The 17185-nt window shown below is 35.1% G+C and overlaps 2 protein-coding genes across 2 annotated transcripts; both read left to right on the top strand.

Moving 5' to 3' along the window:
- Positions 1-2394: 2394 nt before the first annotated feature.
- Positions 2395-6717, top strand: LOC132165561 (aspartic proteinase-like protein 1). The gene is made up of 10 exons (XM_059576183.1): positions 2395-2824; positions 2919-3057; positions 3524-3765; positions 3889-4116; positions 4241-4379; positions 4455-4525; positions 4658-4757; positions 5663-5723; positions 5859-5930; positions 6226-6717. The coding sequence occupies exons 1-10, from the start codon at positions 2496-2498 to the stop codon at positions 6471-6473; spliced, it is 1629 nt and encodes a 542-aa protein (XP_059432166.1). The 5' UTR covers positions 2395-2495; the 3' UTR covers positions 6474-6717.
- A 1221-nt stretch (positions 6718-7938) lies between these two features.
- LOC132166608 (ribosome biogenesis regulatory protein homolog) lies at positions 7939-13883 on the top strand. Its single transcript, XM_059577454.1, has 9 exons — positions 7939-8047; positions 8548-8657; positions 10642-10792; positions 11358-11409; positions 11572-11700; positions 11925-12042; positions 12983-13166; positions 13263-13376; positions 13465-13883. Exons 2-9 carry the CDS (start codon positions 8569-8571, stop codon positions 13684-13686), a joined length of 1059 nt encoding a protein of 352 aa, XP_059433437.1. The 5' UTR covers positions 7939-8047; positions 8548-8568; the 3' UTR covers positions 13687-13883.
- Positions 13884-17185: the final 3302 nt, after the last annotated feature.

Genomic DNA, 17185 nt, shown 5'->3' with positions numbered 1-17185 from the left:
AATGGCCCATGTTGGCGTAAGACACGGCCCAGTGGCTCTGTCTCGCCACAACCAGTCACTGTCTCAACTCTCAACCTCGCTCGCTCGCCCACATGTTTCAATCATCAACCTGCGAATCTGACTTCATTTCGCACTCTCCTTCCTCTTCCTCGGATTCGATTTTTTATTTTTTTTTGTTAAAAAAATAAAAGTTAGAGAATAATAATGGAAGAATAGTGAAAGAGGCTTGTCTGTCTTTGTAGGCAGTCTTTATCATATGAGGATTCACGCCTAAATTGTTAATAATTCTTGTAATATTTTTTCAAATTATTAACAATTTTGACAATTTATTAAGAGAAATGATAAAGGTACAACTTTGGCACAACTTTTTTATTATATTATCATTATTTAAGAAAAAAAAAAAAAAAAATCCTAAGCAATAACACCCCATGTGGTCTGTTTTTTAGTTTTTTTTTTTTAATGGTCTTTTTTTTCGTAATAATGACCATTTTTATGAAGAAAAATACTGTTTTTTTTTTTTAAATACCAAAAAATAAAAGACTGCATAGGATGTTATTGCTTCAGAATTTTTTATTTTGTTTTCAAAAAAAAAAAAAAAAAAAAAGTTGGGCCAAAATTATGTTAAAAAGTTGTGCATTTATCATGCCTAATTAATTTATTGCTCAAAATCCTAATTTACTATTCACTTTTCCTCGAATTCACTTTTTGAGATAAGTGTATGGACGCGTTTGGCTTGAAATTGCGTTCTGGGGAACTTTGGGGCAACTCTTAACGCAAGATACTCTTGAAAATATAAAAAGACTCATGAGCAAGATGAGAAGTTGGGTTAATGTCACAAGTGAGTGAATGAAAAATTATTGTGAGTGCACTTATCAGTGTTGAGTTTCTCATTAAAAAAGGAAAAAGAAAATAATAATTAATATAATTAAGTTAGCTTAAACTTTAAGTCAAAGGTTTTACCAATGAATTTAAACTATCCTATTCAACATGAGAGCTTCTTTCACATCAGCGAAGAGCTCTCTCCCTTTGGCCTTTGGCCTTTTCTTCGCTCACAATAGGACACTCTTGACGCCGCACCATATAAAATAAAGATATAACAAACAAGAACATATGGCATTGTAGAAGAGTTGGTAACAATCATAAATTAAAATAAAATAAAATATAGTAGCCTTACTTTTCTCTTTTGTAATTTTCTATCCAATTTCTATTAGCTTTTAGAATCCTGCACATAATAAATTTTGATTTCACAATCTACTTTACATCTACTTTCTGTCTTCACCAAATTCATCGTTAAATTCTATTCCCTTTGTCTTTTATTATCCAAACTAAGAATAATAATAAATGCTAATTAGCATTCAAATTTCATATTTTCTTTCATTAACCATCAATGGATCGCTAGAAAATTAGGAAAATAATCAAAATACTTTTGAGAAGCTCATTTTCGAGCATTTTCTAAGGATTTGGTATGCTTAATTTACCTTTAATTTTTTTAGGAGAAACTTTACTAAAGACTCTCGAACTTTCACTCGTTTTGAAATACCCCATAAACTTCAAAATCTCTCAATTTAGTCCCCTGAACTTTCAATTACTCTCAATTTGAACCCCCTTTTCAAATTTTAAATGTTACATGACGTTTATACCCCTAACTTTTATATAAAATTTCAACTTCCAAAACTTTTTTTATTTAAAAAAAAAACAAAAATCAGGGATATTTTAGTCTTTTTTATTTTTTTATTTAATTTTTTTGTATTTTTAACGGCTAAAATAGACGGAAGGGTTCAAATTGAGAGCAATTGAAAGTTCAGGAGACTAAATTGAGAGATTTTGAAATTTAAAAGAGGTATTTCAAAACGGGTGGAAGTTCGGGGGTCTTTAGTGAATTTTTCCAATTTTTTTTAATTAAAATTAGAGATATGCTATAGTGCAATAAAAATATCATTTTTTGTCCATAAAAGTCTTAGGTGGCAAGAGGTCATAGGCTCATTAGTGGGTGTGACCACAACAACTACAAATAAGACTTTTGACCTCTTGCCACCTAATATTTTTATGAATAAATTTTTTTTTATTTTTTATTGCAGTATAGCATTTTTCTTAAAATTAATTTGAAAATAAATTGAGTAGAACATGTCAGCTAAATAGGCGTATCACATTCGACTTTCTCCTGAGAAAAAAAAAACAAACCAGAAAAAACAGAAAGAAGGAAAAGAGCGCGGGCCCTTCATGTCCTGACAAAACGTCCCCGCCAATCAAAGCACGTTGTATTCCCTGACACGTAAAGGCTCTGGGGACCACTTACGTGGCGCGTCTTCGCGGCCACAATCATGCCCTTTCTGTTTTTCTCCACCTCACTCACCCCTACTTAATTTAGTATTATATCGCTTAAACCGACCAATCTATTCCCATTAACAAAACACACCTCGGATTCTGCCTCCCAAAGCAACCTCTGTGAGTCTTTTTCACCTCATCTCAACTCCCTGCTCCGGGGTTCCAGTGCAATGGCTGCTCCGGCGGCTCATCGGTCGCTGATTATTTTGTTGGTGGCGTGGATGGTGGTCGAGAATGGTGGCGCGGTAACGGCGACGACGTCGTTCTTGTCGTCGAAGCTGATTCACAGGTTCTCGGAGGAAATGAAGGCGCGTAGGGGTCAGAGAAACGGCAGTGCGGCTGGGTCGTCTTGGCCGGAGCGGAGGAGGAGCGTTGAGTATTATCAGGCGCTGCTGAGCGCCGACTTTCGGAGGCAGAGCATGAAGCTCGGCGCTCGCTACCAGCTGCTCTTCCCCTCCCAAGGCAGCAAAGCGATGTCGTTCGGAAACGACTTCGGATGGTTTGTTTTCATCGTCTCTTTGTAGTTTCAGATTTTATCTTTGATCCATGGACATTGAACTTGTGCTCTGTTTTTTTTTTTTTTTTTTAAAAAGGTTACATTATACCTGGATTGACATTGGGACACCGAATGTTTCATTTCTTGTTGCTTTGGATTCTGGGAGTGATCTACTTTGGGTTCCATGCGATTGTGTTCAATGTGCTCCCCTATCTGCAAGTTACTATAGTACTCTGGTAGGTCAACTTTTCTCTGCTGATTATTGCTTGCTTTGTTAAATATTTCGCCTTTACACTTGGTTTGTGCTATGACATTGTGAGGAGAAAAGTGGATCTTGTATCCTATGTTTGACAACTAATAGGTTCTTGTAAAATTATTGTCCCAAACTGATTGTTTCTTTTATTTTGTCATAATTGTTTTATATTAATTGATGACCCAATTGAGGCAAATTTGTTTTCTTCGTATCATTAGTCCATGGGTGAGCCTCTCATCTATTGCTGATGTATGTGGAGTGAACTTTTGGATCATTCATGATATGTAATATGCTCATTTGAACTACCATCTCGTTAATATGTGGATGTTATTAAATCAATTAAGGGGTAGAAGTATGGAAATTCGATAAGAATGGATAACAGGTTTAGCACTTATTTCCAAAGATTGATTGGCAGGTGCTCCCTCGTATATGGGGCATCTATTATGCAGGATAGAGATCTGAATGAGTACAATCCGTCTCGTTCAAGCACCAGCAAGCATCTATCTTGCAGCCATCGGTTATGTGAATTGGGTCCAAACTGCAAAAGTCCCAAGCAGCCATGCCCTTACACTGTAGATTACTACACAGAGAACACATCAAGTTCTGGAATGCTAGTTGAGGACACATTGCATCTTGCATCAGGCGGTGGCAACGCATCAAACCCTTTTGTCCAGGCTCCAGTTGTTATAGGGTGTGCTCTATTGATTATGCCTGCAACTTCAATTTTGGCAACTCTATGTGTTCCATTAGCAAGAATTTTTAGTTGTTGCCTAAGCAAGGATTAATCCCTGTTATCTATTTTTTCTGAATACAGTTGTGGTATGAAACAAAGTGGTGGTTACTTGGATGGTGTGGCACCAGATGGTCTCATAGGTCTGGGATTTGGAGAGATTTCAGTTCCAAGTATTCTTGCTAAAGCAGGACTGGTCCGAAACTCTTTTTCTATGTGCTTCACTGAGGATGATTCTGGGAGAATATTTTTTGGTGACCTGGGACCAGCCACCCAACAGTCTACTTCATTCCTGCCTTTAGATGGAACATAGTACGGACCCTCAAATTACTTTAAATAGTTTACATTTTTTACTGTCATAGTTCTTCTTCTTGATTCTTTACAATCATATTCTGAATTCTTGTCGTAATTATGATTAACTCATTTTTTTATTCAGTAAAACCTACATTGCTGGGGTGGAGGCTTGTTGTATTGGAAACTCTTGTATTAAACAGACAAGCTTCAGAGCACTCATTGATAGTGGGACATCATTTACATTTCTTCCAGATGAAGCATATGAAAAAATTGCGAAGGAGGTAACTTTTTTGTGCTTTTGAACAATGTAATGTATTTTCATTGTCAATGTCTAATGTGACTTGCACTTGCAATAGTTTGACAGACATGTCAATGCTACAAGGTCTAGCTATGAAGGATCTCCTTGGAAGTATTGCTATAAGTCCAGGTGAATTTGCTTGATGTGATGAGTTTGAAAGCTACCCTCTTTCCTCTCTCTCTTTTCCCTCGCGAGCGTGTTTGTGTGTGTGCCATGCATGTCAGTGTTATGCTGATGATCAGCTGGTTTTTCATGAAACAGTTCACAAGAGTTGCCCAAGGTTCCATCTGTGATACTCATGTTCCCATTGAACAACAGCTTTGTGGTTGACAATCCTGTTTTTATGGTCTATGCCAATCAGGTGGGTACAAATTAGCATCTAAAAATTTTCAATTGGGTATGAGTTGTAGGTCTAAAGTGATTGGATTAAATTGCTAGAACTCTGACAGAAGCAAGCTTAGGTTTTAAGCTTTTATGTTGCTGTCAGAATTGCATTTGAAATTAGCATGAGAGAAAAAATCAGAAGTATGGGGAATAGTTTTAGAAGTACATTTTCATAACCTAAGAGATTTAAACAAGGATAGAAGAGGAAACGATAGTGAAATCATGGTGCTCTTCTCTATAAAAGATTATCATATTAATCTCAGGGAAAAATTTAATAATTAAACCATATTACTTGTCATAACTAAGTCGCAAGTTCAAGCTACCTTTGAGAAAGAATTTTGTGCTAAGCTAGATTGAGCATCTGTCTTGAGGGCTAAATCTTCAAACACGAAGGTGAAACCCTATAACCCATTTATTTGTATTTTGAAGAAAAATAGTTTTATCAATGGGTAGAAAAACCACCAAGTCATATCATGGTGTAATTGTTAAATTGACTTGTAGATGATCATATACCAAAAGTGGCCTAGTAATATTATCTGTATCTAACAATTACTTTATCATGCGCAGTTATTAAGTTGGCCATTAGTTTATGAAAAACTTACAATGACTGCAACGGCTTGACGTTGAGCTGCTTTTGTTTATTTCTTCGTAGTTGGTATAATGAATCATATTGCGTTGTTGTCTTTATTGGGATTATGATCTATGTACTCACTGAAGTTTGGAGAGCACATTGGATTACACAAAAAAGTTATGTAAATCTTTCAATTATTATTTTTTTTTTTTTGAGAATTATATCTTCATATGGTGGATGCTTAAAAGTTCGTAATAAAATCAATAGGAATTGGTGGTGCAGCATCTAAAATTGTGGCCGTTTTGGTGCAGGAAGTTGTTGGTTTTTGTTTAGCCATACAGCCAGCAGATGGAGATATTGGAATAATTGGACGTAAGTACACAACATAATCTGGTTGCAAAATGTGCAGTTTAATCCATTCTGCAAAAACACTTCCTCCACAAAAGAAGAAGAAGAAGATATTCCTCCTTTTATTCACATGTTCAAAAATATATTATTCTAATGCAGAGAACTTCATGACGGGATACCGGATGGTGTTTGATAGGGAAAATTTGAAGTTGGCCTGGTCTCCCTCAAATTGTGAGTTTTTTTTTTTTTTAATCTTTCAATCGATATTAAAGAGGGTTCCAATATTCCTAGTGTAATGTGGTTTGTAAGCAGAGGACCTTATGCAATGTGTTGGAAGCAGTCATTTCACTTGGAATGATGATGCCAACAGCTTCTTGTTTGCCTTGTCTGAAATATTCATTTGTATTTAATATTGGAGATTTGCCTAATTGGTTAAGTTGTTTCAACAGGCTGAATTTCAATTCAACTCGGACTCTCTTCTTGTTTCTTCTGTGTTGATGTGGAACTAACTAATTTGCTTGTGTAGGTCAAGATCTCAGTGATGGTAAGATTATGCCCCTTAACTCTCCTCCACACGGCACACCATCAAATCCATTGCCAACAAATGAGCAGCAGAGCACCCCTGGCGGCCATGCAGTTGCTCCTGCTGTTGCTGGAAGAGCTCCCTCCAAACCCTCAGCTGCCTCAAGTCAGCTCATTAGAGCTAGCTTCTCTTTGTTAAGATTGGTGCCTCAGCTGCTTCTACTTTTAAATATTATACCATCTCTGACTTGAAACCAGATACTGGCATCTTCTGATAGATCTTTAATTATTTAGGTAGTATTACATGTAAATCCTGGCTTTTTCTCCTCTTCTTCTTTCTGTCTTTCCGGGTTTTTTTTTTTTTTTCCTTCTCAAATATATAAATATGTAGCTGTTTGTCATCCAATGCCATCAATTTTTACCTTATGGGTCATTGGAGTAGTTGGGGATTGTGGAGACATCTTTTGTATCTCTCTCTCTCTCTCTCTCTCAGTATATCAGGCGAGTACTTCTTTGAGATAAATTCAACGTTGATGGTGGTGGGAGATAGTAATTCTCTTCAAACGGTAACAAGCTTTCTCTTCTCAGACAAAGATTTCCTTGTAGCGGAAATCAAACAACTAAAATTAAAAACAAAAATTCAAAATTAAGAAAGAAAAAAATCAAGAATATTTATCATGAATGGTTTTAAGTGCTAAAGTCTATTACATTTATTTATATCTTTATATAGAGAAAAGTTAAATTAAGGAAGATTACTTATACATTACTAAAAATACTTTTTAAACTCTTTAATGCAATCTAAAAGAATGCTAAACCACACTTATCTTGTTTACCATTTTTTTTATTGCCTCAAGAAAATCATTACCATCAAGAGTCCAAAAAAAAGAAAAAAAGAAAAAAAAGAAGACCATACCGGCTGTGGAAAGACCTTTAAAACATTGACGATTGGAATATCAATCTTGTGAATCAAGTTAACTTAACATTATTAGAAAAAAAAGAAGAAGTTAACTTAACATTCATTGCCTTACTATATTCATCATCAAAATTTATATAGTAGAGCAAAATCTTTCAATAAAATCATCATACCAGCTGTTTTTGCTACTATTAAATCACACAACTATCTCATCACTATCAACCTAGATTTTTTCCCTCATGGATATTTTACATAAAATTAAAGACCTTTAAAATATTTACATGGGTACTTTTAGAGTAATTCTAGATAGCCTATTTGTGTCCTACTTGTGTCTTACTAAGAATGACATGACTATTAAAATTACTATTGGGCTTTTAATTAATCATTATTGAATTTTGATCAAATGATGATTTTAATAGTCACATCATTCTTAGTAGGACACAAGTAGACCACCTAAAATTACTCATACTTTCGACTAAAAATAAGAAATTTGGATTGAACAATTTTACCCTTCAAATAAAATTAACTGAATCCCCACCCGTTCCAATGACTAGAGAGGATCCTTGCCAAAAATAAGACCGTACATATGCAAAATTGAAAATCTTTTAATATAAAATATTCTCAAAAAACATTGAGTGAACTCGGCGGTGACAATCAAGTACCCACATCAGCAGGCACTCTCTCTATATGGAACCATACTTATGGATCCAGAAAAACTCAAACCGAACCCAACCCAGTCAACAAAGCCCAAATAAAAAAGCCCATACTTCCATTAAATGTTGGTACTTTTACTTTGGGAAATTTGTTCTCTCTCTCATAAAACCATAAACCCTAGCCGACCAACAAAGAAGAAGACGACGACGTCTAAACACTGAAACCCTCGCTCGTCGCTCTGTGTGTGAAATACAACCAGGTAAGCTACTAATCTGCTCGTGCTTTAGCCTAGTTCCTTTTGGCGGTGTATATTTAGTTATAACTTGTTTGGTTGATCTTGGCATTCGATTTTGTGCTTCAAAATTTGCTTTCCGTGTCATCAAAATGGGAGCTTTTCGTCGCATATATTGCTGAAAAATGTGTGTCATAACCCATCAACTACTGGAGTTTATTATTTCTGCATATTGGGTTTGTCGTAGAGAGAGAAACCCATTTAGCTCCAAGATTAACAATTGTTTTGTCAAGCCATGCTGGGGCGGAGCTTGGAGCTCGAATAACCCAATATTCGTATTGGCTCGGTTCATTCTGCACCCACTTTAACTGGTTCAGTGGATAGTATAACTCTCTGTGTAAAATTGTTTGATGGGTTGTTGCATATTTGCCATTTTGAATGTGTATTAATTTAAGTCTTAGTTTGATCTTTTTCATTGAGCCTTATGTTAGCGACTATATTTACAACTTATCTCTCTGTTTCCACAGCCTCCGCCTAAAGTGATTCACATGGAGACCCAAAAGCAGTTCGAGATCGACTTTGGCAATCTCATGGCCTTCAATCCTCACCACACTTTCCCCTCCCTACCCTCCTCCAGGTTAGGCTTTAGTTTCACATATATAAATCCATAGATGTGTATGGGTATGTGTTTAGCTATGGGTTCCTGTTTTTCTATCAAGTGGTACAGTTATTAAACTTCTATGTGAAGGTTCTGATTCTGGGTTTTTGTTGTTGTTGTTGTTTTTTTTTTCTATTTGTTTTTGTTGTTTTAGTATACCTACGATTTGCTGTATTTTCTCTATTGTTGTGTAAAACTCATGCTTTCTATTATTAAATTCGTGGTTGATTTCAATGTTTATTATTAAACTCATGCTTTCTATGACTTTTGACATTTTCTGAGGAAATTTTTGTTTCAGAAAGCTAAGATTTTTCAAAATTTAATCGAAAAAACACACAGTAGAACATTCATTGAGATAAATATACTCATGGCATTGGCTTTTGTAGCTTTTTACATCTAGGATTTGAACACAGAAAGGGTATGCTATATATGAAGGTCTTATAAGAATGGTTCCAAGTAAGAGTAAGAAAAAGAAGCCAGAATATGAGGAAAGAAGCCTTCTATGCACAAATTCAATAGTAAAATGTATTACCTTTTGGTTCTAATGCCTCAAGGAATGTGCAGGGGGTGGAACTAGGACTTTTTGTGTTGGGGTCCAACCTTTAACGGTTGAACATTCCACCCCTGCCAATATGATACTATTCCAATTCTCTTTTTGCAATTCTTAACAACAATACCATTTTCTGCAGTGACAAGTTCTCATCAAAGATGGATCTGTACAAGAGAAAAGCAACCAATTCGTACCATTGCAGGATTGCCAAATATGGCAACTTCAAATATATATAAAAAAACCCAAAACACAGTTAGGCCCAACTGACATAGAAAACCAACTCGTGCCCTTTTGCAAGTTTCATCCAGAAATAAGAAAAAGCTTTTGAAAATTCCAGAAACATATGTGAATATAGTCACTTGACTTATTTTTTTGAACCATAGTACTGCAAATTTAGACTACATATTCCGGAACTCAGGTTGATATGTCAAGTTGGCTTAATGCTTAAAAACTAAAGAAATTCCAACAAGTTCATGTTTTTATGGTGGACATTTGTAAATAAACTCAAAATTCCTTAGTGGGTACTACACAAAAAGCTGCTTACGTGGTTTTCTGACCATCTATATAAATAAAGAAGACCCTGTTTACAGCAGTGTATTTTCAATTCACTGCTTCTAATTTGGAATGCTCCATTAATTTTGAGGCTAGAGGCCATGGCTCTAGTAGGGTCAGCGGCAGGGTGGCTTAGGTTTTGCTTAATGAGCTTAGGGTTATTGTGGGTTATTATGGGGCATCAAGTTTCTTTAGGATTCTTTGGTTTCTAGGGTTTGCATAGGGTCTTTTTGTGGGTTTTTGAGGGTTTCCCTATGTGTACTTATGTGTACTTAGAGGCGCATTGCGCTTTTTTTAATATATACAATATTACTTATAATTTATTTTTTTTTCAATTCACTGCTTCTATAGACTTTTTTTTGCCAACGGTTTTACTAACAACCACTGCTATATGCTTTTGGCAAACAAAAAATGAAAATGAAAACGGAAGGGTGTGGCAACCGTTAACGAAGAAGCACCTGTTATTGCTCATTTCTAATATGTTTATGTTTTATTCCTTCATTCATTTATAATAGTCAACAATCAACTAGCTCATAAGGAAGTTCAAATAGGAGCATAACTTGGTTTTCCTATGGCATTTATTCCCAAGTGATGAGTAAGACTAGGATGGTCATGTATCTGGTTTTGAAAAATTTTGTTGGTCTGCCCCTGGAATTTGTACGTGGATATTAAGAAAAACTATTTCCAAGTTTCACTGTGCATCTATTTGTTGATAACCTTTTTATTTGACATTTTCATAATTTCTGCAAGGTTTTTTATTTTTATTTTTCAAAACATCATTCTGTGTGGAAGATTACATATTTGGTTTGAGGAGTGCATATTATGTATGTGTTTTTGAATTGATCTTTCCAAAAATCATAGGGAGGATTTAGTGAAGGAATGTCTAGAGAAGGGCACTGAATTAGTTCAAGCCATTGCACAGAAACTGTTCAACTTACCTTCAACTGAAGATGTAGATGGTCCCTTGGTCAAGTTGCCTCCACCAACAACCAGACTGCCCAGAGAGAAGCCCGTAAGCTCTTCCCTTTTATTTATATATCTATATCTATCTAATTTTCCAAATAAATGTATTTGTTTATATAGGTACTTCATATTTACTTTGGAATCATTACTATTTTGTGCATGCTAAGGTTACACTGAAAGTGCGATTACTTATATGGTAAAAAAGGAAAACGGCTTCTAACTGACATTTTCAGAACTTTCTACCTTGTTGAATTTATGTTGCCAAAATATAATATATTGCAGTAGCTTCTACAGCTTGCTAGCTGAGAAACTAGGTTCTTAATGGTAAATTTTTTGAGAGAAGGGTGAATATGTGGAAATAACCCTTGGTTAGGTTGATTAGGAAGGAAACCTGATTTCTCATGGAAGGAGCAGAAAGGAAATCTGTATGTCATGTTACACCTTAAGAGTATAATTACAAATAGAGGAAGATGCATGTTCCTAGTAGAGGAATCTGTATTTGATGATCTTCTCATTGTTGAGATCTAAATTGTATAACGTGCCATGCAATTCCTAATTGTGTATATATAGCATAAAACACTCAATTGCTTATCTCAAATACATTGTGTTATCAGCTGCCAAAGCCTAAACCTCCTACGAAATGGGAAGTGTTTGCCAAAGCAAGAGGTTAGTATCTTTATAATCATCTGCAGCCTATATGGGTAATCAAATATTTGTTTAATATTCAAGAGCTCTTTTTTTTAAGACTCATATCTACATTTAGTAGATTTGATCTGGCATGGCTGAAGTTAGATGTTCTTGGTTCTAATGGTTTGAGATAACACTCAGGTATAAAGAATCGTAAGAAAGACAAGATAGAATATGATGAGCCAAGTGGTACTTGGAAACGTCGTTACGGATATGATCGGGCAAATGATGAGGAAAATATACCTATCATTGAGGCGAAGATGACTGATGGTAAATGATTTAACAAGCCATTTGGCTAGAATCCATTATTGCAATTATTGCTACTAATTTTTTTTTTTTTTTGTCAAAATGGGAAAAAGATTTTACTATTTTAAAAAAACATTAGGTAACTAAGATATCATAACTATAAAGTGATAAACTTTTAACCACTAATTTTCAAGTGTCAAATATCATATCATGTTCTACATTATGACGTAGTGATCACCTTTTTGTAGTTCCAGGGGAGGACCCTTTTGCTAAAAGACGAACAGATAAGAAGAATCGTGTTGAAAAGCAAGAGAAAAATCGGCAGCAGAACTTGAAACAAGCAGCAAAAGTTGGTGCTTTACCAAGGTTTGCCGTTTTATCACCTTTCTACTGTTCTGAAAGCATAAAACATTTCTTAAATTGTACAATTAATTGTCACATGAATATTATATTTGGTTATTCATGGCTACAAATGTACAAATTCTTTTCTTTGAACCTTTTGTAGCTCTCATCAATTCAAAGAAGTAATGACATGTAAACCATGATTGTCTTTAATTACCCATGTTGCTCCTTTTTTCCCTTTGTTCGAGGACTTCCCAAGATGCTAATGATGGTATCACTTTTGCAACTTAAGAGTGAACATGTGATTATGCAATCTCCAAGGTTGTTAGTACTTATATCTAACATGTCTTTATCAAATATGATTACTACCTGAATAAACACACTGCAATTATTTTTGAGTATTATGAATAGACCGTGTATTATCAAATTGCCTAGATCAACTCAGCTTAATACCATACATCCTTTGACCCAATTATTTCGGGACAACTGGCAGTGCGTTGTTTCTTCTCCTTGCTTTTGGCCAAGCCATCCCAATTGATTCTTCATCTTGACCTTAATTGGTGCTGTCCCAAGTCCTCATGAATTTATTCATTTTTAACCCTGGCCTTTCTTGTCTCACCCATCATATCTCATCGGCCTATGCCATTTTAGGAGCTCTTCGGCTTAATTACTTGAGTCAAATAGACCTGTATGTTGTGTTTTCTTGTTCCGATAGTTTAGCTTGAAAAAGTTTTTTGGGGTCCCATCCTCGGTCTTTGGTAGAGCATTCTTTTCTTGCTGAGTCATGCCGGCTTTGTTTGTATTACCATTCTACATTTATTTTCTCCTTCTTTTGATATACTGTTTATTCACACACACACAAAGGCATGTATGTAATTACTTTAGTCATATTTTGGTGGTATCATGTTAATATTTCTTGTATATCTTATATTGCAACCTGGACCTGAGGAAACTCTTTCTGCAGCCACGTCCAACTAGCTGCCACAGGTTTGCCCATAACAGGAACGCAGGCTGCACCGAAGAAAGCCACCAAGGATGAACTTGGGAATGTAGCTGGACTAGCAGCAAGTGCCACAGCCAGTGGTGGGAAATTTGACAAGAAGTTGCCAGGAGAAAAGCCTGCACAACATAAAGGGAAATATCGCAAGGTTTGTAAACTTTTAACTTTTACGATTGCAAATGCTTCTCTACTAAAAGTTGTACCCGCAATTGAGTGGTTCAACATCTTGTGTATATCCTTTCAGTTCCTACCTGTTGTGGAGGGAAAAGGGTTAGGCTCACAAGAGAGGGAGCAAACCGAGAAAGTTCTGAACAAGCTAATCTCTAAGAATTCCCATGAGATATTCAACGTTGATAAGGTAAAATTTATCCATTCTGCCAATCTTTCCTTGGTGGTCAAATCTTGTGCTTTGCTCATCAATTGGATATATATTGCTTGGGATCTAGGCGGTCAACATGTACAATGTGAAAAAAGAGAAGAAGCGAAAGTACCAGAAAGACAAGTCTTCACCGACCTCAAGCAAGTTGAAACCGAAGACGAAACCTTATAAGAAGGGATCTTCATCCTCAAAGAAGGGATCTTCGTTCTCTAACAAGGGATCTTCATACTCGAAGAAGGGATCTTCATCCTCAAACAAGGGAGCTTCCAAGAAAGGAAAGGCAAAGTGAATGTAGGTGATTGTAACTCTGGAGAGCTTGTAGAGTTTTGGGACAATTTAATTTAATTTGCTTGCATATTTAAAATACATATTCACTCATCTTAGAATATTAATGAGCTATAATATGACTATTCTTTTGTATAATTTTCCTATTTTTAAAAGAAATTTGGAAAATAAAATACAGATAAGAAAATTATGTTTTTTTCTTTTTTTTTTTCAAAGAAGGACCAGTTTGAAATAAATTAATTATGATATATTTTCTTTTTTGTTTTCCCTTATCATTTTTTTAAAGGAAACCAAAACTCTTTTTAAATTGGAAAGATCTATTGCCCACAGAAAAAAGGGATAAGTGGGATTGCTCCTGCAATTGTCGACAATGAGATTGAATATGATTTGGGTTTTTGTTTTCGGGTAAGAGTTAAAAACAATATTTGGGTAAGTGACATATTTGGGTTTTTAGGGATTTAATTTGAAGTACACTTTACCCACTCTCAAAGTTGGTAGTGTTTTTCAATTTGATCTCAAAAGTTTCAATTTTTGCAATTCACTTTTTCAAAGTTTCAATTTTTCGAAATTTGGCCATTTCATCGGTCAAAGCCGTTTTGACTGACGGAACAGTGACCACATGCAACGCGCATGAACCACAATATCAAGCTTGCCATCATTGCAAAATCAAAACAAAAACATTGCAGTCAAATCAAAACAAAAACATTGCAGTCATCGCAACCATGCGATTGCAACGGAGAGAATGTAGTTCTCTTTTTTTCTTTTTTTGAGAATTTTCTATTTTATCTGAACTCATTGAGAGTGATTTTCACGTTTTCGACAAGGTGATTGGTGGCTCAATTCAGAGGCTCCAGCAACAGGTGTTTTTTATCTTCAAACCCATCTATTGCATGGATTGATTTACTGTAATGGGTTTGGTCATCTCCTCTGTATTAATAGAATTGAAGGAGGGTGTAGTATCTCTGCGGTAGAAAAATCATGGATCTTCGGGATCAAATTTTGCACAAATCTCCTGACCTAGTAATGAAAATCCCTAAATGATCGAATAGAGGGAGAACATGGATGGACCGAACGAAGAGGGAGAGAACAGGGATGGGGGCATTTTGGGGAAAAAAAAAGTCCAACAGTGATCACATGCGTCGCATGTGATCACTGTTCCGGCAGTCAAAACGACTTTGACTAACGGAATGGTCGAATTACAAAAAATTAAAATTTTGGGAAGTGAATTGCAAAAATTAGAACTTTGGGAATCGAATTGAAAAACACTACCAACTTTGAAAGGTAAAATGTAATTTTTTCTTAAAGAATCTAAAACAAAATTAGTGGGCTCCTGGAATCGGTCGAACATTGAAACTGTGGTCGTACTAAAACATAAAAAATAATAATAATAATAAAAAAAAAACTTTAATTTTGTCTTTATATTGTCAAGTGCAATCCGGTAAGAATAGCAATCATTATTCGATGTGGTCGAACTACCAAATGCCCAACTTGTGCAATCATTTTGTAAATTATTCGATGATTTGTCAAGTGCCCATTAAGCTATTTTGTTTTGTTTTGTATGCCTCGGAAATGGTAAGAGCAGTAGCCATTTTTGTCCCCTGCTTTTTTCTTTTTTGGTGTTCTTATGTTGTCTCTCAGGCTCTCAAATCTTGTCGTCGTTTTTGTTTGTATTAGCTAGCTCACCAAAGGAAAACAAGAAGAAAAAAAAAATCCCACCTGGCTAACTTGTTTTCCATTATTTGCAATTGAAGTCCGTTTGAAATGTTCTTCCCGTGATATAAAAGCAGGCGTGTGTGTGTAATTTTGATGAAATTATTTTTATTGGTGATTGTATTTGTAATGGAATTGAATGGAAAATTTGTGCTGATATTTGTATCGAAATGGGTCTTTTGAGGATAACTTTCTAAGATTTGAGTAGTCATGTCAGCTTCCCTAAACCTTATTGTTTTTCTAAATTTAGATAAAACTCTTTCTAAACCTCCATCAAGCACCTTTTCTAGAGATTTCCTAAACAATCATAAGCCACAATGTTTTCCTAAATTTCGATTGATTTTGAAAAGTGGGAGGATGAGAGAAGGATTAAAGAATGATGTATAACATATCTCTTTTCTTTGAAAAATGCTTCTTTTCATTCACCAATCATTCTCTCATCCTCTCATTTTTTAAAATCACCATTGGATATGTGGGAAGAGAGAGAGAAGTCATCTGTTGCTGTGAAGTTTTTTTTTTATTTTTTTTTAGCAAAAAAGGCTTGTTGAGGAAACCAATTATAACTATTCTACCTAAGTGTGATCATAGTAGCATCTGTTCCCTGAGACCGGAACTTAACCCCCATCAGGGGCACTATTGGGACTCAAGGCAGTTAATACTAATAAGATTGATGATTCACATTTCAGGAGTTAAATTCTCACAACTTTCACCCTAGTACATATTCAACCATTTTGAAAATTTTCTTGAGGTCACTTAACCACTCCATAAGAGTTGTTGTAAAGGTCTAGTGGTGGAAGGGTTTGCCCGTGAGAAGATGACCAAATTTAAGTCACAAAAAAAAAAGAAAAAAAAAGAGCAAAATAATAATAATAATAATAAAGAAAGAAGGAAAAAGTAATCATAAAAAAATAAAAATAAAGAAAGAATAAATATTTAAATGGTATTGAGAAAGATAAAGAAAGTTATTGTAGAATGTATTTAAATAGGAAAACAAAAAGCAAAACGTAACTTGCTTCTTCAAAATATTGATTGAAACTTAATTAAGAAAGCTGTTGTGACTTGTAAGTGCTCTTACAATCCTCAATGTACTTATTTTGAGGAAAGAAAGTAGAAAACAAATTGTAATTCTCTTCCGAACATCATCTGTCATAACTCATTAAGTTCCTAAACCTACTCGTATTGTGGGACCGGAATTTTCTTTTATGATTGGAATCCTTGTTATTACTCTTGCTTCCTTTTTTTGGATAGTAAGCTATGACACGGCCTTCCTACATGAGCACGAGCTACCTATCCGAGCAAGTTTTTCGTGCTAAGGCCTCTCATTCAGTTTTCCTTAACTTTTTCATGTCCTCTCTCTTTGAGAAAAAGTAAATTGAAGAAGAACCAAATCCAATATTGAATACACACCGTTCGTACTACCAAAAACAACTTTTTGTTTGGTAATATATATATATATATATATACACTACCAAAACAATTTGTACGTTATCGATTATGCCTTCACGTACTTTTAGTGTTCACGTATGCATGTTGATGTTCATAATTCATATTGGGGTACTTTATGCCGCAGCAAAATCTGTCGAACCCTAGTGAGCCGTTAATTATTTTATTTAATTTGAATTATTATAAACATTTCTTTGAGTTCTGTGTACTGTGTAGTGGGCAATTAGGCAGGTTTTGGACCATATACCATGAATGAAGACAATGGAGAGGGAGAAGGTGAACAATAATTGGTGAAGGAAACCCCTTCGGCTACCACCTTCTTTTATATATATATTCATCTCCAAAAGTTT

The sequence above is a fragment of the Corylus avellana genome, chromosome ca11, assembly GCF_901000735.1.
Source record: "Corylus avellana chromosome ca11, CavTom2PMs-1.0".
In the NCBI taxonomy this organism is placed as follows: Eukaryota; Viridiplantae; Streptophyta; class Magnoliopsida; order Fagales; family Betulaceae; genus Corylus; species Corylus avellana.
Note: the sequence above shows the minus strand (reverse complement) of the source record. Positions and strands in the feature narration are given on the sequence as shown.

Bases quoted from the DNA above. Each gene is read 5' to 3' on its own strand.
- LOC132166608 (XM_059577454.1), top strand. From the start codon at position 8,569: ATGGAGACCCAAAAGCAGTTCGAGATCGACTTTGGCAATCTCATGGCC. The intron at 11,410-11,571 runs GTTAGTATCTTT...GATAACACTCAG, and splicing joins AGTGTTTGCCAAAGCAAGAG to GTATAAAGAATCGTAAGAAA. The intron at 13,167-13,262 runs GTTTGTAAACTT...ATATCCTTTCAG, and splicing joins ATAAAGGGAAATATCGCAAG to TTCCTACCTGTTGTGGAGGG.
- LOC132165561 (XM_059576183.1), top strand. From the start codon at position 2,496: ATGGCTGCTCCGGCGGCTCATCGGTCGCTGATTATTTTGTTGGTGGCG. The intron at 3,058-3,523 runs GTAGGTCAACTT...TCTATTATGCAG, and splicing joins CAAGTTACTATAGTACTCTG to GATAGAGATCTGAATGAGTA. The intron at 5,724-5,858 runs GTAAGTACACAA...ATTCTAATGCAG, and splicing joins AGATATTGGAATAATTGGAC to AGAACTTCATGACGGGATAC.